A 25,460-nucleotide genomic window follows, 5' to 3' on the forward strand; every position below is an offset into this window, starting at 1 on the left:
ACCTGATCCTGGATCTGTCGGTTTTTCGAAACTCTTGCTGGATGTGTTGTCATAGCAGCACATCCTAATCCTCAAACCTGCTCGGAGCACGGTTTGTTCTACGTAAACAAGGATTAGCTCACACACTTAATCAGTGTCCATGCGTGGAATTCATTCAGTCTTGACTTTGCCGTTCATGAATGAGCGACCAATTGATATCGGTACGCAAATTATAAGAAGAGAATTTCATATAGAGAGGGGTTTGCGCAATCGGCAAGATCCTTTATTGTTCCCGGAGGAAATTCTTTTCGAAAGATACCGCTTTAGCCGAGGAGGAATATTGTACCTCAAAAATTTATTAGCACCTTATATTCGAAGTCAAACTCGGCAAAGTCGGGCTCTCACAACCACACAGATAGTATGCATTGCTTTGAGGTTTTTTACAAGCGGCACTTTTTTATATACTATAGGCGATGCGGAAAATCTATCTAAAAGTGCAGCTGGCCAGGCAATTCGTAAAGTCTGTTTGGCTCTAAAATATTTCCTTCGGGTTTTCATAGTGTTTCCTGGACACCTGTGTGTGCAGACAAAAGAGGTGTTTCATGCCATTGCAGGTAGGTAATACACAGGCAAAAACACCCACAGTTCCATAAAGAATCTCACAATCAGCCTAACATTCTCATTACCCAGGGTTTCCAAATGTGATTGGGGCACATGGGACTGATCACAGTGGAGTTTGATCAAACATTATTTGGAAAATGTACCTCTCCTCCTGATGAATAATCAGACACAGTGTCTTCATCAAATATTTGACCTTCGTCAATATCTCGTTGGTCAGACACTGGTTCTAGGGATATGACATTCCCTGCAACTGACCCAAAAAAAAGAGGGCTATATGGAACCTACCTATGGCACACATTGAGGACAAATATATGCAATGACCATCCTTTACCTGAAATGAAGTGACCACTGCATCCTGCCACTGGTTCTGAGGAGGAGCTTCCCCGTGGAATGCCCTCAGAAACAGGGCGATGGGCATTTTGCTGGAGAGCCAACTCTTCTGCAGGGGTTAGGTCTGGACCGCGTGGACCTCCAGCTGTTTTTTGCTTGTCTGCCTTCTTATTAGCTTTAAAATTAATGTTCTTTACATTATATATGATTCTTTATGTCAACAATTCTTTAAATAGTAATATACCAATTTGAAGTATATTCTTGTACTTCACTTTAACCTGTTCCCATGTTCTCCTTGTGCTCACGTTTGATCTGGAATCATGACATATTAAATAATAATTAATCTGACACATAGGAAATAAAACGCTGCTTTCAGTAAGTACAATGCACACGCGTTTAATTTGTTGGCCACTTTTTGCTGGCTGTCTTTTCTGGTTTGGGCTGCTTTTGCAGTGTTACCCCTTGTACATATTAAATCTTGAAATCCTTCGAGTAACTAAGTAATTAACTAATTAACTAACTAACACCTACACACACACACACTCACACACACAGCTTGTGTGAAAAAAAATGCGCCCGTTCTTTCGTCATTTTGTTGCAGCCTATCAAAGACTTGCTGATCATGTTTTATAGACTCAATATATATTGGCTTTTCACTCAGTGTGGGCGCGCGCATTCATCTCGGATGATTAGATCCAGCTAGACTAATCTACTACGTGGCTGCGTTTGAAAAACCGGCTTATCCCGGATGAGTTTCACCGGCATTAACTCATCCAAGATCAGGCATCTGATCTCGGATGATTTAAGTGACGTACGGAAAATACCCCCCCGATCTTTTCATAATATAAGGTAAAATACCATAGCTGTGTGGGTGCTATACATACTATTTCTGTATCGCCAGATGACCCCCAATGCTCTCAACCCCTGATTCAGTGTGTTTCTGGCATTACAGAATGAATCAGCAGTTATTTCTTTAAACTAAACAGATTAAAAACAGAAACTGTAGTTTTTGGCTGCATTAAAAAAAAGAAAACAATCTGAGTTATTAGGGTAAAACTTGATCATCTAGCCTTACAAATTAATCTTGAAGTAAAGAATCTAGGTGTTATGAGAGATTCAGAATTAAATTTCAAATCAGGTATTAACTAAATTATAAGAAATATATAATGAGTTTCAGCTTTTATATCATTGACAGATGGTGAGAAATAAATACATGACTTTGTTTTTAGCCAGGTAGATTATTTGTTATGTACCCCTGCAGTTTACTGAAAATTCAGTACTAATCTTAACTAAGAAGAGGAAATCTAAAGTCATTTCAGTTATATTAGCATCACTACATTGGCTACCTGTGTCCTATAGGATTGATTTTAAAATGCTTGTAATTGTCTGTTAAGCTATGAATGCCCCTATATTTCAGAATGTTGTTCTTTTACATCCCTAGATCATCAAACACTGTCTTATTCAATGTCCCAGGCGTGATGCATAAAAGAAATATCCATCCATCCATCCATTTTCCAACCCGCTGAATCCGAACACAGGGTCACGGGGGTCTGCCGGAGCCAATCCCAGCCAACACAGGGCACAAGGCAGGAACCAAACCTGGGCAGGGTGCCAACCCACCGCAGGACAGAAAAGAACTAGTGAGGTGGAATATTTCACAAACAGAAATATATCAGGGTAGTTAAGCTGAGATCAAAAAAAGTAATAAATGTATTATTATGGATTAAAAAGAATCCTATACAATCAAATAATTTAAGATTTAAATTTTATAAAGGAGTGTGTATGACTGATTTTATATACAACTGTTGACAGTCCCTACTATTCATATTTAATTTTTTTCCCAGGTACAGTGTATTGATCACTTTTTGTTGTTTTTTTTTCTTTCTTACCTTTTTTTCCTCTCTCCAGGATCCCGTGATTGTACTTTGCATCACCTGCACCAGGCCTACGTACTCTGCTGCCATGTTTGGTGCTAGAAAGAATGAGATCTATAGAATGATATCCTCTAGAATATCTCATCACATGACTATAGAATGTCCACTTGGGGCTGGCTGGATGGCCATCTGACATGGGAACCCCTAGAGGTTTATTTTTTCCAGCACTCACACTGGCTGGTCATCTGACCATAGCATACTGTTTGTGATTTTTCCTATTATTACCATTGTAGATTCAAAACCACAGTTACATATTCTTATCTGTTAGATATTATATATAGCGTTCTGTATTTTCTATTTTTATTTTTACCTTTGTAATTGTGACTTTTCTTCTGCTGTATGAGAAGTACTTTGAGCTGTATTCATTATCAGAAAATGTAGTATAGAAATAAATGTTATGGATATTATTCATATATATATATAACATGAAGAAACAGTTAATTTATTTAATAAGTTACTTGTCTTAGGTGGGAAGGTGAGATCTATTTAGAAATCCAAATTAGCTTCTGATTACTGAGTAAAATTACTAGGTGTGGCATAACAGTGCAGCAGTTAGCCCTGCTGGGTCACAGGTTTACCATCCTGGGTTCTATTCCTGTGCTGTTGTTGGAGGCATGGAGTTTGCGTGTTATCCCTGTGTCTGTGTTGGTTTTCATTTGGGTACTCTGTTATATCTTGTTGCCTCCTGCAAAATTTACTTGGATTAAAGAAGCGTAAAAATGATGTTTATGGTTATTCAGCTGACATATTGTTTGATGAATACCTGGCTTATTTAGTCATCTGTTTGGTACTTACTCTTAGTTTTTCGCTTTTTCTGGAATTTCTTTTGGCAGTAATTTTTTTTTCCATATTACTTGCACTGAATTGTCTTTTTTCCACATTTATACATTTTAGTTGATGACTCATAAAAATAATACTAGTGTAACGTTAACAACCCTGTATTTAATCTTGCTAATCCCTTTGTTCTTGATTGACTCCATTTAGAAAGGCTGCCTCACAGCGTAAAGCGTGTCGAGTATCTGAGCCCTCCTTTGATTTATAGGTCACAGCTGTTGCTCTAACGAAGACCACATCAGTTCTTAGTTACAGTTTATTTATGCTTTGTGGGTATGAGTGGGAAAAGGAATTTTGGGGTGCTATATTAAAACCAAAAACAATTCATCATTCAAATACTCCTTTTGTGTTTACATTACCAATGATATGCTACTATTGTGTCTTCATAATTAATGGAGAATTTAAAATGCTTTTTTGTGTTTTCTGTTTTAAACAATATCATGTTTCGTCTGAATTTCTGTGCCAAGTCCTTTACAAAAAAATGCTCTTGTCCTTGGTTTGGTGATTAGAAAAGAATTATATTGTTTTACAATTTTATGCATTATTTTTCCAGACAAGTATTTGGCTGTTGTTTGTTAATTTTTATTGTCAGTATTGTTTATTTATATGTAATGCATGTTTGAAGCAGCCTTTTTAGAAACTTAAGGAAAGAGACTCACAGACAAAGCCTGTGCCATATACAAGGATGCAGCCAGAAAGATGAACCAAACATTGTTGTAGTTTTTTTTTTTGTCTATTATACTGAACAGAAAGCTTAATTGATTTTTTATTCTGTTTTCTGAGAAGTCTACATTCCTACTGCTTGAAAGGAACTATTGAGGAAATACTCATAACACTGTCAGATCATGTAATACTTTTAGAAACCTCTTTTACTTGTCCATTGATTTGTCCACCAAATTAGTTCATCTCAGGGTTAATGGGACCGAAAGAGAAACCATGGTGAAAAGTATGGAATATTTTTAGGGACATTAAAGTAATGCTTTTAAAGTAGTAAATGTGACATTTGTTAGTTATGATGGCTTCACTTTCAGCCATTTTTGGAAATACACAGCAGTTTGTGTTTCTAGACTAGCTTAACAGCCAAGAATTAGTCTGAAACCCTTGTGGTTGGCCCTATAATGGCAGATGCCTGGCTATGGATGCTGAAGTATTGTTTTTTCTTTAAATGTTGACATAAAGGCACAAGTAGTATCTTTTACTTGTACTCCACGTACTGTATGAAATGCCTGATGATAATAATAATATTAATAATGCTAAACTTTATGAATTGTTAACATTTTATTGCTGTATGTCTATTTTAAAGAAGATAAATATACTATATATTGGAGAAGATAAGGTTTCAGCACAGAGTCCAAGTGAATATCTCCCTTAAAAGGTACAGAAATTTGCAAGAGAGAATGATTACTCTCCCAGGAGGTGAAGGGTAATAGGATGGACAGTATTTATAGATGGTCATTTACATGCAATACTGATTAATCCCGGGTTGTCATGTTGTACAAAGCTCAATTTGCAAATTTAAACCACTGTCTGAAGCCTTGATAGAACAAGCAAAAGGTAAATGTTATATGATTTGTACTTTTTCGTTACTTTGATACAAGTTTAACTATCAGTTGTTTGCAGACTATTTTTTACATCTTATAGTTTATCTTGTTTGCTTACTGAAGATGATTTTGCATGTTTAATTTAGATGTGTAGTTTATTTAGCTAATATTATTAGGTTTGTCTAACCTTTTGGCAGTTCATTTTATTGGACGTGACATCTTAACTTCTATACAGTATATTAGGCTTACATTTTCCATACACTGGATGTTATGTCTTTTCCTTTCCAGTTTAAAGAAAGTTATGAGTATTTTCTTTATTTCTTTATTTTCTTAACTTCTTTCTTTATTAAATGCACACTATATTTGTTCTGAACTGCTTGGTTTGACTTATTAATTAGACATCAACCAGGTGATGATTCTGTAATAAATAAAAAGTATGTTTTGAAAGTACATTATAGGCAGGATGTCCAGTTTTTTTTTTCCTAATATATTTCCTTAAATTTGATGTGTTAATATAAAGGAGGAAGTACATCCAAATGGCTTTAGGTTTACATGGCTCTGTGAAATGGGTGGGAGAGGTGTGTTGGTAATGTATGTTCAGAAATCACGTAGTTTAGACTCTTAACAGAATTGTTAAGAAATGTAATACAACTTAATTCTAAATATAAATTCCTCAAGTATTAATGCTTGGAAGAAGACTGAACTGTTCTTGCATATGATAAGTTACAGATAGATTTTGAATCCTTGACCTATATACTTTATATATTTTTAATAAGCATTTAGAAATAAATGATTTTATATACTTTAGTTAATAAAAAGCACCAAAATACAAGTAATATTTAAATTAGTCAAAACTAACTGCATGTACTGTAAAAAAAAATAATGGCGTTCAATTCATAGCAAACCTTAAAATACAAGATATAATGTACACAACTTAAAAAAGGTAAAGTTGACCACATTATACAATTCCTTTTTTTAAATTAAATAATCTATGAAGTAACTAATCGATTTATGCAATGTTGATAATTCATTTCATGACTACTGTTTTGTTCTGCATTTACGTCCATGTGATGCATCTCAGTTACTCTGCACAAAGGGTATGACACTTTAGACAGATCAGTTCTCATCCAGTTTAATATAAAAGAGGAAAAAAAATCTTTCATAATAACTAGAAAATAAATCACCAACTCATCCATCCACACTTTTCCTGAGCCTGCTTTTTCCGTTATTGATAGATTTGAAATTCAAACTTAAATATTTTACAAGTTATTACAAATATTTAACCATTTTCCCAGAAATTGGGAAAATACTAGAAAGAGAGAGTTTTATTGGCATTAATTTGTAGAAATATTTTACTCAGTAAGTTTTAAGTATTTTTTTAAAGATTTTTGGTGAAAAAATCTTAATAGAGCATATATTAAAGATTCTGAGAGACATCTATCTATCTATCTATCTATCTCAGGAATGTTAATAAAGAATAATTATTTGACTACATTAATATCTAAATTCTATATTTAGGTATTAAACATGTACACTTTAATTATTTAAACATATACACTAATTTGGCCTTTACATTTTAATTGAAATTAAATTAGACTGAGTTAAAATTCTGGTAGATAAAACTAATTATTGCACTCAGTGCCCAGTCTGGTTAATATCGGTGTGCAGTCTACACATTCTCCTTGTGCTCATATTGGTCTTTGCTGAGTACTCGACTTATGCTTTGAATTGGATGCCATCATGATAAATCCCCTCCACTGCCTCCAGGAGGCGATCTTTTGGAGCACTTTTAGCCACAGGCTCATTCCACCAAAGTGTGCTAAGAAGCGCCTCTGAGGGACTCTTCTGGCCACTGCTATTAGGCAATTCAGTGCTTCCACCTGATATACTTGTTAAGCTTATTTTTTTTTATTTATTTGTTTATTGACTGTTTGGCTGTATTATATACCCTGTGTGTCTCTGTCTTTGTTTTTTAGGTTTCTGCTGCTGTATACAGTACATTTGAATTTCCCCATGGGATAAATTAAATTTTATCTAATCTAGTGTAATCTTTCCTCCCACATTTCTTCCCAAGTCAATATGTGACTGGGATGAGTAAATATCGGTGTGCACACGAGTGTAGCTCGTCATAGAGTCACTAACATCCTATCCAGGGATTATTACTTACTTGCACCTTGTACTGCCTTGATATTCTTCAAAATAATACTATTCAGGAAGTGGATAGATGATGATGAGACAATATTAAATTAATTTTATGGGTTCCTTACCAATAATAGTGATTGGTGAAATGGCAAATATGCATTGATATACTCAAAAACATTTTTTTTAAATAAAAACATTATTCTGCTATTCAATACTTGCATTATTGTCTTCAGTTTTTGAAGTAATACTCTCAAGCGTGATTAATCCTGTGCAGGGTCCCAGAGGTTGTCTATGCTTGCAGTATCGGGCACAGTCCTGGTCAAGACAGTACAGTCCAACAGAGAGCCCACGATTGCACACCCCCAATTGACCTAATACACTAAACTTTAGGGAATGTAGAGAAAAAAAACAGAGAACCCAGGGAAAAAGCCATGGAAACCCAGAGAAATCCTGCAAACTGCAGCATTAAAGTAAACTGCATAAATCAAAACATATTGGCTAAATGATCCATGTCATTTTTGTTTGTTTTTTGAAACTGTATTCTCTGCAGTGTGTTACCATAAAACTATAGGGAGGTTAGAGCACAGTTTATTTATAATAACTTGCTCAGAAACTAATCTTGTCAGCTTGTTTGCTTTGGCACATTTTACTCTAAGACTTTAGACTTGCTCTGTTAATACCAGGAAGCGACATCCTTTATGATACACGGAACATTAAATGTTACTTTACTCTTGTTTCCATTCCTGGAGATCCTGCTTCTTCGATCAAATCTCTGGTTAGCTATTCCTGTCAGATATAGTCATCTTCTCTGCCAGACATGTGAATCTGCAAAGCTATCCCACAGCACTTTTGTTCTCTAGTTGAGTATGAGCAGTTTATATATGCACACAGACATGAAGAAAGTGCAACTTGTCTTAAGTTAGTGAGCATCCTTTTCTTCTCTTCCTAGATCTTCTTTATGAAACATGAGCGCCGATCACTTTGACTGCCATTACTGCAAGGCTTCACTTTTGGGCAAGAAATATATTTTGAGAGAAGAAAGCCCATATTGCGTTAAATGTTACGAAAATCTTTTTGCTAACTGCTGTGAATTGTGCAGGAACCCAATTGGTTGCAACTGCAGGGTAAGTCATGTAAAATTGATCTAGATAAAACTGAATTTGTCATTTGTTGTTATTCTGTGTTGAAATACTGAGCTATGCTTCTTAAGATTTTCTGTTGTTAAGATAAACAATAACTTAAAAGATTTTTTGCGAAAAGGAAATAAACACTGAGACTACATTGACATAAGGAGCACACCAGAGACAGCTTCAGTATTCTATGGACAGGAGATTGTTGATATAATAAAATAAACCAAGGAGGGTGGAATGGTGGTGCAGTGGTTAGAGCTACTGCCTTACAGATCCAGCATATTGGCTTGAATGCCTTACCTGCTTGTTGCCTGTGTGGAGTTTAAATGTTCATCCCTGTATCTGAATCAGCTTCATTTGGATACTCCACATTAGACATGCTGAGAAGATTGACTGAAGATTCTGAATTTGCCATGCTCAAGTATCAGTGTACTAATTTTCGGCATTATACCCAGATCTGGTTCCTAGCCTTGCACTTGAAGCTGCTGACATCCAATTCTGAATTACATGAAACTCATTTCAGAATATTATGAAATGCTATGTTATACACAAGAGATAGCTAAAGAAAAAATAGTCTGTTCGATTGTGTGTATTTGCACATAATCCATGATGCTTTTCATTTACTGCATGCCATTGCTTACTGTTCAGATATTAGTAAATGTATATAGTGTTCTCACTTTTTAAATAGAATATACACTGTATACCGTAGATATATATATATATATATATATATATATATATATATATATATATATATATATATATAAATAATGTAATACTACATCTAAAAAGAATAACACAGGGGTGCACTGTTTCTCAATGCTGCATCACAGCTGCAGATTTATGTTGAAGTCCCGGCCTGGACATTCTCTGTGCGCAGTTCTATCAAAATCTGAGTGAGTATATGAACATTAAGTAAATTCACACTTGAAGCCAATGTTATTTGAGTAAATGTCAGCGTGTGCATCAGTGTGTCTGTTACGGACTGGTGCACTGTCTAAGGTTGGTTTCTACAATGCAGTCAATTGCTGCAGGGCTAGGCAACATTTTCTGAAAATCTTGTATCAGTCATTCTTAAAGATGCTTATTCCAATTTTGAGGCTTGGTTGACCAGAGCTAATGTTGACAGCACTGTGTAGAATGCAGGAAACAGCCCCAGACAAGTCTCTGTTCCATCACTGGCTCACCACCTTACATTTTGCACTCAAAGTTAATGTGCATACTCCATACAGGCAGCAAAAAGTAGCACCACTAGCCGCGGTGCTACCATGTCACCCAGTGGCCTATCAAGCTATGAAGGAAAGGTGAGTTTGAGATCTGATTTGAATACAAAGGACTACAAAGTTAACTAAGAGTCCACTTTCGAAAAAGAAGGAAGCTGGTATTGGACCGTCTCAAGCTCACAAGTAGCAGCTTTGTAAGTCAGAGTTTTAAAGATTCAGTGGGGAAGATGAAGACTGATGAGTTCACCAAGTTTCCAACAACAAGATTTGAATCTGTTTAATTACTTTATGCAGGGAGGTAATTGAAAAGAGAATTGGTTTAATGAAGGCATCCCAAAAGAGCTTGGGACTTTGGTAATGTGTTGCTAGTGTTTAAGAGAAGTTTTGACTTCATGTGGTAAGAAAGTCATGTTTAAAGTTCTGTTCAATAAATTTCCACAGCAGGTTACGAATAACATCGCAAAAGGAATCAATGTTCTAGAGTTGAGTAGAGAAAAGTGTAATCTTCTTGATTTCCCAGTCAGGTTGTCAGCAGAGTATACAGTAAGCAGCTGTGTATTTATTTGTTGTTGTTGTTCACCTTAAATAGAACCCAATATGGTGTGGAAACTGGAGCACGCTAGTCCTATCACCACTAGGATGATTCAATGGCTTCTGTTGCTACGAATGAGTTGTTTCACTTTCCTGTTTGGTTGACATTTTGCCATCACTGTGCTTCGGCTAATTCTGTGAATGACATGCAAGTTTTCTGATAGGAGAGAATTTCACTTTCCACTGTGTGGCTTGCCAGACATGCAAAGTGTTCACCATCTTCTATGATTAAAATTTGTGACCAATTTACAATTTTACAAGAATTTTACAATTTACATCTAACCTTCTCTTAGAAAAGTTTACCATATTACAAAAAGTGGGTCATGTATTCTGAATCACCATTCATTATTTTTCCATTGCCCCATGTGCTTTTTTTGCTGTACATCTGTCCTGTTCTCCTGCCTGTTTTTCTGTTTCAGCCTTTTAGCCGAAGAGATCATTTCTAACTGACACACATCCTGCTTAAAGTGTGATCTTTCTGCTTGTGATAGAAGAATGACACCAGCTGCCTTTTTTTGAAAGATACAAACTTTTGATAGCGCAGATTTTTTTTTAATGTCAAAATGCATTTTTGAAATAAAAAACAAACAGTCCTTAGCTGCAACTTGATTCTGTAATCATGATTTTTTAGTACTTTTTTGTCATCTTGTGTGATCTTGTGGTGGAGTTCCACTTATTACTAATTCTCTTTCTCTCTGACAAGTTTTTAAAACATGATGCTGTCAGTAAGTTAGATGTGCGTGATTTATGTTTGCAGTGTGTGTTACATAACTAACGTAGTAGATGCCCAAGTGCATCTGTGCAACACATGTCTGCTATTAAAAACAACATGTAATGACAGTACCAACATACTTTATGTCAGCAACACCCCCTGCTTAAAACATCTTCCTTTGTTATTTTCCATATGTGGAAAAAAATGGCAGATGTAATAGTTTGTTTTTTTTTTTTTTGTTTTGGATTTTACTGATAGGATCTCTCATATAAAGATCGTCACTGGCATGAAGAGTGTTTCAAATGTGCTACGTGCAAATGCTCATTAGTTGAGAAACCTTTTGCTGTTAAGGATGACCTCCTTCTCTGCACAGACTGTTATTCTAATGAATACTCCTCCAGATGTTTCACATGCAAGAAATCCATTATGCCTGGTAAGTATTAACCTATACAGACTATTTTATGTGTATATTTTATTGTATTGTCAACTTTTTACTGGATATGTTAACTATGGGAACAGTTATTATATACAAGTGTGAAGCTGTAAGTAGTCCATTATCCAAAAGTTAAATCAAGAGGAAAACCCTTTGAGGAATGTTGGATATGTCAAATACTACATTACTCAAGTAATGATTAATATTATTTTGTTAATACTGAGTTTAATGTGCAGGATGACTTCCCTCTGTTATACTCTGGAACAGATTTTAACTTTCTAACTTGAATTAAGAATTGAAATTGTTAGTATTACATGTTTTATATAAATACTTTAATTGATTTATCCGTAAAAATGCAAACCACACAAGAAGAACACTCTTCAGTCCAGCAGATTATCAATCCTACTCAACAGAATGTGCAATTTGTTTAAAAACAGCACTTGAATCAAGGAGCGCTCCTTGCATCAGAAAACAGTAATACTTTGACTAGAGGAATTTTCAATTAAGTGTTATTTGTTCAGCAAAAACTGAAGTTCGGAATGGCAATGCTATGGTTTATTTTTCTAGTATGTAAGGCAGGATAAAGAACTTTGAAATTAGTGTCTAGTTAAATTGTAAACCAAAGGTCTAAGAGTAGGCAATCTGAAGAAACAGGGACAATACTTAATTATAAAGACATTTATTGTTAAGCATTTTATTTGAGAATATTTAGCACTATTTTTATTTTTATTTTGCTCCTTCCTTTATGCTTTGGTGATCCCAGCTTTGGACATTGATATTAAGATCTGGCAAGTTATGAAACATGTAATATCTATGTCACTGTTGAGATGAAATGTCAGGGTAGCCTTTTACATAAATCAAATGTCAAATATAGCATCTTTAACAATGCTCATTACATGCATTTTTTTGGTAATTAATAATCAAAGAAAAAACTCTTAGAAATGTTTAAGTGTAGGACAGTTATAAATAGGGGACGAGATTGGGAGCATCATCTGTCCATGTGAGTATACTGGGCTTAAGGCAATACGTAAAAGTAGAGAAAGAATATAGTCTGTTTGTAAAGAGTGGAAACATTTTCTATCTTGTGGATAAAAGAATAAATATAATCTTACAGCCTGTGGTGAGAAAGCAGAAAGGAAGACAATGTGTCTTTAGAAAGAGCAAGCAGAAACCTTAATGTTTGGCAGAAAATAATTAAGGAAAGGTGTGCTAGTGCTGTATTTTTAAACAAATTGAATATGTTAGTGAGCCAAATCAATGCTTATTTAACAGGTAATTGTCAATATTTTTAGAATATCCATATACCTTAATTGGTCAGTGATATTAAGCTAACTTGTTCTGTTTTTGTAGCTCTTTCTGGACTGTAGCTAAAGCAAACAAATATAAAAAAGAATAATAAGGGGATGGGCTCATTAAGAGTTGGCATAACTATATCATCTACAGGTTAATAAGATATAATAAAGTGTTTTCTTTTTGGACTCATGGTCCCATTATGACACATACCAGGGTCAGCTCTGGCACTACAAATATTAATTTATTTTTTAAGCATTGCTCAAAACCATTTCCTTCATAAATTTAAAGATTTTAAATATTTTTAAATAATTTAAATATTTTACTCTTCTCTCAAAGAAATCCATTCAGGCTCAAAACTCATTTTCTATACCACATAAACACAACCCATTCCTTCCTGTGGCTGCAGAATTCCACATAAAAGAGGTATAAAAACCTAAATTTCTTCATAATCTGCACTCAACATTTTCTTTCTTTTTAGGTGCTCGCAAAATGGAGTATAAAGGTAATAGCTGGCATGAAACCTGCTTCCTGTGCCACCGCTGTCGCCAGCCAATAGGAACCAAGTCTTTTATTCCCAAAGATAATGGTTACTTTTGTGTGCCATGTTTTGAGAAGCAATTTGCTCATCATTGTGACTGCTGCAAAAAAGTAAGAATTCCTTTAATTTTTTTTTTCTTTCCTTTTTTGCAAGTTTTTGTGGTTCCTGTTATTTAAGAATTCAGAAAAAAATCTGTTCTTCTAAGGTGTAATTTTAAAACTATTCTAGCAATAAATACCCAATGGGCATTAAGTAGTACAATCAAAACCAAAGCATTACCAAGTGTAAGCCTGTAGCGATTCTTTCTATACAAAATTTCAGGCATATTTAATAATTTGTACATTTTTCATTAGCAATGCTGTTTAATTATCACCTTGGCAGTAGCAATTTAGTTTTCCCTCAGATTAAACAAAAGTTACTTAAACAGAATCTTAACTGAAAGATGTTTGGGAATGATAATTTACTAATTTTGCATGTGGATGCTCCATCAATGACTGCCTAAGATATAAATCAAATCTCATTTACATATCTGATTTCACAACATTATCATTTTTTGCTATGCTTTTTGTTTGTTTATCACTCCCTGAATTGTAGGGAGTTTAAAGAAAAAAATAGAAAATTAGACTTCACTCTATTTCTACTGCAGTGGTCAATGGTCAGGGAGAAGAACAAATGTTTATGTCATAGATGACTTAGGGCCTAACACCCCAACCGCCAGTTATGTTGTGCTATGTGGCTAAGTCCTATATTCCTGGTCTTGTTGGTATCTAATAATTAGTTTTCCCACTAGTGCTAAATGAAAGAGTTCTTAGTTAACATGGGGTGATAAACTGGTATGTTATAGTGAACATGTTCATGTTGCATCTACCGTATATCAAGTAGTCTTGAGCTCCAGTAAGGCCCATTGTTATATTAGTGGATGGAAGCAGTTGTCAATTTATGCAAAATACAATTCCTCAGAGATCTACCCTTGTTATTACTTTGTTTTCTCTAATGAAGTATTTGGAGTTCTGCTTCCTGAATAACAGCATATTGGTCTCCATATAACAAAAAAGACACAGCAGCAGCACTAGAGAAAGTCCAGACAAGAGTGACTAGGCTAATTCCCAGACCAGAAAAATTCAATCTTTTCAGTTCAAGTAAATGGAAATGACTAGATTAAAATGAACAGAATTAGTATGTTGGATCTCACTTTTTACTTTAAAATCTTGAAAAAGATCAAAGGGGCAGATAAGGAAACCTGCTAAGGGTAGATTAAGAGGTTTCCTTTGCGTAGAGAACCATAGACACATGGACTAAACTACAAAGTAGTTTGGTGGTACTTCAGGGACTTTCAAAACTTGGCTTTAGGATATTTTGGAAAAATTACGCAAATAAAATTGGCTAGCTTTGTTGGCCTGAATGACCTGTTCTCATCATAACTGATGTAATATTCTAATATAACAAATGAGTAATTTCTGATGAGGTTGTTAGAATCCTTTAATTAAATAATCAAATGAAGTTCTACAGCCAAATTGTTAATAATCTCTCCAAAAAAATAATGGTTAAATGTCACCATCAAGCTTTGAATCAAGCACGGTTGTCTGTAGTATATGGTAAATCACAGAAACAAAGCAAGGTCAGATTTCCATTATTAGGTTTTTTGAGATACTGCATGTTAACCTTGCTATTTATTTGGAGAAGACATTTTTATTCCGAAGAGTATGGCACGTGTTAATGATGTTCTGCTCCACACAAAATATTTTGCAAAAATGTTCAAAACATTTTTCTTATTTCAATAATTAAATATATATTTGTTGTGGCTGGATTGTCGAGGTCTGATGAAGGGGCACTTTAGGTCTGGAGCCATTCCCCAGTGGTAGATACAGGGGCATCTGTTACACCAGTGCATACTATCATCAGCAACCTTCTTCCAAATTTTTCTGGTGAATTCCCAGATTCCCCCAGGCCAGCTCAGATATATAATTCTGCCATTGTACCTTGGGTCATCTCCCATTGTGCTGCACCTTGCATATAACTTTTGTGGGTTGCTGACAAAGGGGCATATGAACTACATGCCCAAACCACCTTAACTTGTTCCTTTCAATCTTTTATTTTTACACTATTGTTTGTTCCCTTATGTACGGTTTTAAACCTGGCCTGTCCTAAACTCCCTGTCTCCCCATACCCTAGTTTAAACAATCCTTGACTGCTCTACTCATTTGCCTCACTGACACTTTGGCACCCCTCCAGCTCAGATAACAGGTCCCAACTGTTCCAAAAGGAGTCCCAATGCCCCAAAATATATATCCTTCACCAAGATTTGAGCCACACATTAAACCTTCTAATCTCCTCAATCTTAACCGGACTGGCTCGTGGCACAGGCAGAACTTGGGAGAAGACTACCTTGTCAGTTCCTCAGCCTGGCACATATTTTTGTAAACTTTGGATCACAGAACTGACAGACTACCCTCACTTATGTCATTTGTTCCAACATGGACAATGCAACTGAATCCACCAAGCTCATCAGCTCTTCAAGGTAGGTCTCCCAACTGTACACCTAGTAGGCAACACACCGTGGACAACTCTCTGATGCCAAAAGAACAAAATCTTGTGTGAAACATACAAGTAAAGTGCAATATAAATGATTAGTTAAGTAATGAATATTATGTATGTCACTGAGCGTTCTTACAGGATTGCCTTTGACACTGATTTCAGGGAGGTTAAAGGAGCACTATATCGGCTCAGTTTGGTTCTCAAAATTCATCTGACCAAGCAGTGAGGCCAAGTCAAACACATGCAGCAGCTGAGTGACAGATGTCAAGAGAAACTGAAATGTATGTTCTGCACCCTCCTTTCCTGGTTAAGGGAGATGGACAACAATTGAGATTTATGAATGAAGTCTTCACTGATCCACCCGGTGATAAATTAATAAAAAAAAGACCATTTTCATGACAAAAGTGTGAGATATTCTCATTTTTAAAAAAAAGTTGAGAAATAGTGGATTTGTCTTGAAGTTTCCACAATTATGCTTCACCTTGAAGATTTCTAGAGCCAAATTGCTCAAAATTTTGATCATCAATTGGACATCAGTTGGGCTTCTTTAAGGTCTAGGACCTATTTTGAATTCACTTTCTATGGACTTGCTACAACTAGTTAGATATTATCAGTATCATATTTTATGAATTTATTTTTCATATAGAAATTAGACACCAATTTGAGATGTCCTACTGTAGAGTTACCACCTGACAGTACATATTTCCCAGGTTGTCTCACAGAGTTTCAGAACATTTTCCCTACTAGATTTTTCCTTTTTTTTTTTTAAGACCTTCATGCTTTGCTGTTCTAAGGTTATGTCTTTACACAATGCTTAAAATAAGTTTAACAGGGCTGCACAGTGTCCCATCAGCCAGCACTACTACTTCACAGTTCCTGTCTTGCTGGCTCAAATCTTTGCCCAGGCCATGTCATTTTCAAACCCTTGCTTGTTTAGTTTTCTCTTAATACTGCAGTGTTCTCCCTTGTCAAGAAGACATGTTTTAGTTAATTGGTGACTTCATATTAAGCCATGTGTGTCATGGACTGGCTCTCTGTCCAGGCAAAAGTTCTTGGCTTGTACCCAAGGCTACTGGGATGGAATATCTAAAACAAAGCCTATTTTGAAATGAATGGATTTGGAAAAGATTTAATAAGTAAATATATAGTGTATAATTTTTGTTAAAACTGCAATATATTATTGTCTAATCATTTCCAGGTTATAACTACTGGAGGAATTACTTATCATGATAAGCCCTGGCACAGAGAATGCTTTCTTTGTACTGGATGTAAAAAACAGTTAGCAGGGCAACGCTTTACTTCCAGAGATGACTTCCCATATTGCCTTGATTGTTTCAGTAATCTTTATGCAAAAAAATGTGCCGGTTGTGCCAAGGCCATTACAAGTAAGTACAACATGCTCATTTGTTTCATAGTCTTTATTGTAGCCCGCAGCATTTTTCTTTTATTGTTCTCTAAATCTTTTCGTAAGTATTCAGTGTGACAGAATACACTATGCCCTGGATTGTTAGATTTATATTTAAACTAACATAATCATGATAGCTTCTAATGTTTCAGAACTAATTCTGAAGTGACAAAATATTTGAGATTTCACCTCTTGATAAAACACTTTTACAGTGTTGCATTTATTACATCAGGTTAATGTGGATGTTACATTTTTTCCATATCCTTTCAGAAGCCTTACTCCGTCAATGGAATTTTTTCACTTAAAAAAAATAGACAAGTATATGAAGCTCCTGGCTGGAAACCCCACCTCCTTTCTTGAACCCAAGAGAGGCCATCACTATTATTACAGTATGAGTGCTTCTAGTAAAGCACATTGAATCATTATATCTGGTAATATTTTGTAGGAACCACCTTGTAACTTTGCTATTGGACTGCAGATTGGATGAAAAGCAATTCAGTACATCCAGTTATAGCTAGTAATCAGTGTAAATTTCAATGCCCAACTAATAATACCTCATTTGCCACATGTTGCTGCTCTACAAATACCACTTTCCAGCTGAACTACAACATCGGGGTGCTCTTAACAATTGATAATTTTTGATAACATTGCTTTTAGAAACATACTGTACTTCTGGAGAGGATAATGTAGAAAGAAGTCTGGTGTACCCAACACTGTTCATAGGGCCTACTTACACAAATATGATTTATAATCAGCATCAGGCATGCAAAGCACATTGTTAAGCTTGGAAGCAACATAAGCATAATAAGTGTCCTTTAGGAGCTTCAAGAAATAGTTTTTTAGGGTCGAGAAACTGCACACAAGATCACTATGTGGAATGCCACACGTCGGCTGGAGTGGTGTAAAGCACACCACCCTTGGACTCTAAAGCAGTGGAAACATGTACCCTGGAGTGATGAATTATGCTTCACTATCTGGCAAGTCTAATGGATGAACCTGGTGTTGGCAGATGCCAGGAGAACACTACCTTCTGATGTGCATAGTGCCTACTGTAAAGCTTATTGGAGGAGGTACAGTGGTCTGAGAATGTTTTTCAGTGTTTGGGCCAGGTGCCCTGGTTGCAGTGAAGGACACCAATAATGCTACAGCATACAACAACATTTTACACAATTGTACATGTTCAGCTTTGTGGCACAAATTTGGAGAGGCTGTTTTTCTGTTTCGTCTTGATTGTGACCATGAACACAAAGCCAGGTCTATAAAGAAATGGTTTGATGAGTTTGATGTCTAAGAACTTGAACCCTAAGCCTAACCCTCAACCCCCCTGAACACCTTTTAGATGAATGGAAGCACCAAATGTGACCCAGGATGTGTCATCTTTAAGGTTGTTGGGCACAATTTTCCCACAGACATAATCCAAAGTTTTGTGGAAAGCCTTCCCAGAAGAAGGATGCTGTCTGAGTGCAAAGGGGGAGGCCAGACTCCATATTAATGCTGTATACTATTTGGAATGGGATATCCAACAAGTTTCATACAGGTGTTATTGCCAGCTGTCCACAAATCTTTGACTATATACTAAAGCATTCCTTGTGGTTGCTTCTCATAAAGTACCCAAAAGGCAAACAAAAAACCTGTTTTGGATTGAATTTCACTTCATTTCAGGTGTTGTTTATCATTTATCTCTTTTTGCACTATTGGGATTAATAAAGTCTATCTATCTATCTATCTATCTGAATCCTTACCACCCGTTTAGTCATCAGACTCGGGAGAATAATTCAATTTATGGACAGATACCTGGCTGGAGATGGAAATTAGATATCTGGGTCTTTTTACAAAATGTTTCATTTTCACTAAGGTAAGAATGTACTGTGATGTTAGGCTTTACATCATAAAAGTCCCATTTGACAATTCCTCACCTCCCTTGTTTTAGATTCTTTCACCGCTTAACTATTTACGAAGGCAGTGCTCCCTTCGATATAGTGTTTACTGCGGCTGCTATTTTGTTTTCGGTGTTTCATCATCTTTCAACTGAGTGCACTGGTGAGATTAAAATAAACTGAGACAAACTGTTTTTGTTTCAAAACACATGACAGCTCATCTTTCAATTTGTGTTTAATCAAACTATACAAAATTTCCATCTTATAGCTATTTCCTTATGTGTCTGTTCACTACAAATCAAAACTAGATACCTTTACAAAACACCACCCATACATTGGTAAATCTGAAATATAATGTAACCATTGGAACTACTGATAAATAAAAAGTTTCCAAAGCAGTTACAGTACATCAGGGACAAGGGAGCATTTTTTATCATAGCGACTTAAGCTTTTTGCCCCTGTTGATCTTCCTTCCATAAGCTGTTCGCAAAAGACACTAATGATTGATGTCCAGTTTTACTGACCATTTGTCACTGTCAGTGCCGCATGAGCCAGTTTTCCCAATACAGTTGACCAAACAGGCAAATTAAATAAATCCACTCCTTTAATTAATGATTATTCTTTCATTTTTAGAGACATTCATCCAACTGAGTAAACACTGTTTAATGAGCACAGTTAATTGAAAAAAATGAATGCATTTGTAATATATGAGTCATCCTAATGTTTTTGTCACTTGAAGGCACTTTAATGTGAAGATTCACAAAGAAGGACTGCCACAATTCAGTTATTTGGCCCTTTCTACATCCAGCTGTATTTTCTGGCTCCACGTCTCCTATTACACAATTGCTAAGACAGTCTTCTGAACACCATCCATTTTATTATTCTAGTGCTAATCTGTCCCTCATTTAAAAGTAGTATTTAGCCAACTCTATATTTTAAGTCATTTTTTTGTTCCAGCCAATGAGCTAATATTGATTATTTGCAGATGACAGTGATGGCGTGAACTGTGGTTTTGCTGTTTCAGAAATGTAGCCTCTATTTGAATATTACATATATTTTTTGATTTTTATTTCAGGCCTTGCAGGAGCAAAATATATCTCATTTGAAGAACGCCAGTGGCATAGCGAGTGCTTCAACTGTATTAAATGCGCCGTCTCACTCGTAGGACGTGGATTCCTCACTCTTCGTGATGATGTCGTATGCACTGACTGCGGTCGTGAAAAGTAACTTCTGGTGAAAGGAAATAGGCAGTCATTTTGTATCGGAAGTATAGCATGTTGTGTTCTTTGACACAGTGGTATGCAGTATATAAAACAGGTGAATGTTAATACTAGGTTGAAAAGTTAAAGATACTTAGAATTTTAAAAAAAGGATAATAAGCCTCCAAAGTCAAAATGTCTAACTTTTTTAGTGCATATTAAAATGTTTTCAGATTTATTCACTTCTGCTTGTTAGCCTTATACTTTTAAATCATATGCTTATTTTGCAAGTTGCCTTTATTTTGCAAGTTTGCCTGATAATAATAATAATTCTTCACATTTTATTTCGCATTTTTCACTATTCAAAGCGCTCTCCCATGCAGGGAGGATTCGGGACACAAACCCATGTTCTCCTTACTGCAAGGCAGCAGCGCTACCACTGTGCCACTTGACTGGTACTGTGATTGATCTGATACTTTATTCTACATAGTTACTGAAAAATCTTTTCCTGTTTAATGATTCTTAGAATCATACACGTTATGAAATTTTAATCAGAAGACAAATAAAAAAATGTTACCATGACCCCGGAGAGTGGTAATGTGTATGTTGGTTAGACATGGAAGTTGGAATTTCACTGTACTCTGTACAAGTGACAGTACTACTATTACTCATAATTTTGTAAAAAGCTGGCCAAGCCATAGTGGCCTACTCCATATTATCCAGCTTGTGGTACAAAATCTGCCAGTTAACTGGAGTCTATCCTGGGATGGTTAGGTACAAGGAGGGAAGCATGTTTGTAGGGGTGCTGGACCCAGTAGCGTAAGGATCCATGGTCACTCACACCCCAGGTAAGCTGATTTGTGATATTTCTTAAATAAAAAGATATTTTGTATTTTAACACATGTATATAATGGTATTTTTTAACGAGCAGCAAGATGTTGCATGTTGGTCAAACATGCAAGTAAGAATTTCACTGTGCTCTGTAAACTTGACACTACTACGCCTACCATTACTATTTTTAATTTCACTTAAGTGTGTCTTTCAGCTTGATCTGTAGAAGTGGTGTCTGGTGAGGGTTAATTCAAGTTGCTGCAGTCCTCTCTGTTACTAACTGACTAACTCCTACCTGTCTTACATTTTTATTTGTTAAGATAGAGGGTCTGAATATGGCTGCTGAAGGGAGCACCCAATAGGTGGCTCAACTTCTACCCAGTTTGATACTTTAAATTTTCAAATGATATTTGAAACCAAAAATAAAAATCCAGGCGGAAAATAAATTTTCTTTTAGCATTCCAGCCTGTACTCGCAGCAGTAAGAAAAACCCCAGAGTACCAGCCACTTCATCTAATTCACCATTCACTTTTTTTTCTCAGTTTTGCCAAATATAGAATAAACCCTAGCCATTTGGGCAGAGGAATACATGAGGTTAAGCACAGTTTTTATCTCTAGGAAATATCATTGCCGCCCATCCATTTTCAGAATGCATTTTTTTCTAGTACAAGGTTGAGAAGACCTGGCAGCACCTATAGTAAGATAGAAAGCCAATAACTTCACATATAAATAATATTTTAGAAGAATTATGTGTGGCTAGAATGAATACTGCATGTTTTGGATGCATACTTACAACAGCAGAAATTTAAAGGTCAGTTCTGTCCGGGCTGTGCTTCATTACTGCTACATTAGGAATGTTTTAATATTTATCGTATGTGTCTTTTCTATATCCTGTAAATTCTTTATTTTCTCCAGAAATGTAAGTGTAATGGAGCTGAAATAAAAGCAAACAAATTTTCTTGTGTTTTGAACAATGCAGTGTCAGATCTGAATTAAGAATGTGATTGAAAACTGCATTTGAAGTATAGTTTCTGTGCATTTGTAGATGTATAGTATGCTGCTTTACATTACTTGTGCAAGAAGCTTCTTTTATAAGATGGACATCTAATTATAAAAGTAAAATTGTTCCTAATTGTTCAGAAAGTTTTAAAAACTGTAACCATATTACTTTTGTTTTCATAAGCATTTTAAAGCAATAAACTGTGGCTTGAAAGTACAGTTATTTGGCATTGTTTTATTTATGAACTGTGTATTTGCAGTGTATGTACATTTTTTATTTTAATTTAAATGCATCGTTGCCCTGCTGCCTTAAACTTTTGATTTAAGCTAACATGGCAATAATGTACCGTTAAGTACTGTATTTCAAGTTTATTCAACTTAATTTTGAAGACAGCTAAACTTGTCAAAACCTTCCATTATACCAACTAAATTGACTTTCCAATTTAGTCAAGTATTTTTATCATATAGCCTAATTGTCGGCTTGCTAGTGGCCTGGACCTAACATTCTCACCATCAGGTGTAAGACTGCCCAGGATGGAGTGCCAGTGCTTTGTGGGGCACACAATGAACACAATGAGTCTTTTTCATTCCTGTTCAGTTTAGAGCTGCCAGCCAATGAAACCCATACATTAGCACACAGTTCAGTCAGAGATACACTCACATGAATAATACAACAACACTGTTATTGTATTCCAAGAAAAAAATGGAATCATAATTTCTTTACGTTTCCCAGATCACAAAGCCACATGAGAAAAAAGGCCCAGTGTGGCTCCTAATATATGTCAAAAGAGTAGCAAACATCAAGCCTAACATTAATGTGTTCTTGCTAAATTGTAAAAACTTATATGAACTATGAATATATGAATATGTTCTCCAGTTTAAGATAATATAAGACATCATTTTCCATTGAGTTATGAGAGGTAGATTTGCAATCCTCTGGTTAAGCAAGATGAGTCTTCATGTATGCAACCAAATATAGGAGACCGCAATAGATTTTTCGTTACATAAAATTATCGCATCTGGTTCTACTCCAAATATTGCTGTTAAGGGGTTACGAATGATTTTAGATTTGAGGCAGTCTGAAACAAATGCCAAATTTTTAAACCAGGATAGTGAGAGTTCCAGACAAACCCCACATGAATTGGAAAGAAGCATCCACAATCATATTTATGTTTCACCATAATATTTCGGCACTAGTGTTACAATTCTAGGGTATTGGAATGTGCAACGTCCATTTTTTACACGTGTTTTGTAATTTAATCTTAATTCTAAAACTTCTTATTTTTTAATTGCCAATTTTAAAATGACAGCGCACTATATCATGTACATTACAGTTTCTGGATTTACCAGCAAATCTTATCTATTAGTTATTTCAAAATCTAATAAGTCAGAATTATTGTATGTTTTCTTGACTTTGATTTTCGTTTAGCAGTTAGGCCTACATATTTTGGCTTTTTCAGGTCTCCTGTCTGTAACCCGTGCCCATTTTGTTGGAGCATTCTCTTTCATCTCCGACTCCTGCCGCAATAATTTTTACACTGCCATTTTTTGTCCTTGTGGCAGAACAATTGGTGTGATTACATTGGACAACACATTTTGTCAAGATTTTTGCTCCCTAAAGAATATTTGGTGATTATGACAGCTTCAAGTAGGACACAAATAAATTCAGACTGCAGCACGAAAGCATGTTTAATGATGCTGACATATTGCAGTAGTTCAGTTAAACTAAAATATTTGATTTGTACTTGGCATTTGTTGCTTTTTGTTTCAGTGTTCGACCATAGTTGGCCAACATTGACTTGCCCTGATATCGATCTTCTATCATTGCAATGTTCGTCACTGACTGCACCAAATTTAGCAGAGTAGAAGTCCAAGTGTGAATACACAAGATGCATCTCTAGTGACATGGTGCTCTCCATGGTTTTGTATGCTTCAAAGTGTATCAACCAGCTGGACATAGCTTGGTGCTTTATAAATAGCGAGAAAATTCTCACCAACTTCCTGGAATATCTTCAATGTGATTTCCATCCACCACAATAGCAGATTTTTGAATTGCTTGTTACTCAGTGTACATACATAATTGGATTAAGGTGAATAACCGGGTTAAACAGAAACCTGCTTTCTTAATAATCTACATTTACATTCTCAACTAATCTTCTGAAGTTCTCCTTTGCCAAAACACTCCAACATCTTTAAACTGCCCTTAAAAATATTTAAACTTCATCATGGGCTTCCGTGAATTTGAAAATAAGCATCACATCTATGACAATTTTCTCTTTGTCTTATAAATATGTTTAGTCAAACTGACACTTTTTTAATCAGTTTCTGTAACTGTATTGCACGCAGTAAACTCTTGTGCTTGACTGTGTGTTTGAGCCCTGCAAAGGACTGGGTGCTTCCTGCCTTACACCCAGTGTTGCTGGAATAATAATAACGCAGGTATTTTTACTTCAATAAGATAAGTAGTGCATTGGGTTACTCGTTACATTAAAAAGTAATTATACTATGTAATGCGCATCACTTTCTGTGTGATACTCCTACTGCTCTCAAAATTGTGTTGCCAAGTTTAGCAGTGTACTCTCAGCTCATCAACATAAATTTGGCGATATCTGAAATACTGAGACAGATCACTTGAGCCAAGAGAAAGGAATAATATGATTGCCGAAACATTTGCCACAGGCAATTTCTTTTGTGGATGCTTCTGCCTGTGGCTGCTAAAAGCAAGTACAAATACATGCTCAGGCTGACAGAATGTCACAGACATATGCAAACTACAAAATTCTTAAGAGCAGCAGGGTTAAGGGTTTACATGGCATTATTAGAAATCGGGTTTCTATGAATAATCGGGTTATTGAAGCACATGTATACAAAATTATTGATAACATGTTTGATTTGTAGGCCAACAAAAATGCTTTCCTTAATCTTGGAATCGTTTATCTGTAGAAACATCTGTCTCACATATTGAAATCCATCACTTTCCTTGCTTGTTGTTTTATATGAAGATGAGGCAAAAATATCTTTTTTGGGTTGACAAGTGGTTTATGAACCACACATCTCTTCTGTGAAACCAAATGCTTATGGATGGGGTGAGTTCTTATTAATGTATGTGACTTTTCAGCATGGCTGTCCCATTCAGAAATGTAATAGCAGTACTTGGTGTATCTGAGCTGCATTCATAGTAGCATTGCCACTACTTTTAAATTACCACAGATATTTCAGTTATAGTTGTTGTACTGTATATCTATACTTATAATATGAATATGAAATCACAAAAAGAAGGAATTGTAATAAAATGCTATATGGGATGGGAAAA

General features: G+C 35.5%; 1 protein-coding gene across 2 annotated transcripts; it reads left to right on the forward strand.

The window, feature by feature from the left end:
• The first annotated feature begins 5,134 nt into the window (after positions 1-5,134).
• LOC114648494 (four and a half LIM domains protein 2-like) lies at positions 5,135-22,366 on the forward strand. 2 transcript variants are annotated; one of them, XM_028797563.2, is made up of 6 exons: positions 5,135-5,252; positions 8,331-8,505; positions 11,296-11,470; positions 13,242-13,411; positions 17,035-17,221; positions 20,194-22,366. In XM_028797563.2, exons 2-6 carry the CDS (start codon positions 8,347-8,349, stop codon positions 20,343-20,345), a joined length of 843 nt encoding a protein of 280 aa, XP_028653396.1. In that variant the 5' UTR covers positions 5,135-5,252; positions 8,331-8,346; the 3' UTR covers positions 20,346-22,366. The 2 variants fall into 2 exon arrangements, with proteins under 2 accessions (XP_028653396.1, XP_051781533.1); XM_051925573.1 differs by lacking the exon at positions 5,135-5,252 and having other exon boundaries at positions 8,186-8,505.
• Positions 22,367-25,460: the final 3,094 nt, after the last annotated feature.

The sequence above is a fragment of the Erpetoichthys calabaricus genome, chromosome 3 (genome assembly GCF_900747795.2).
Source record: "Erpetoichthys calabaricus chromosome 3, fErpCal1.3, whole genome shotgun sequence".
Classification (NCBI taxonomy): Eukaryota; Metazoa; Chordata; class Cladistia; order Polypteriformes; family Polypteridae; genus Erpetoichthys; species Erpetoichthys calabaricus.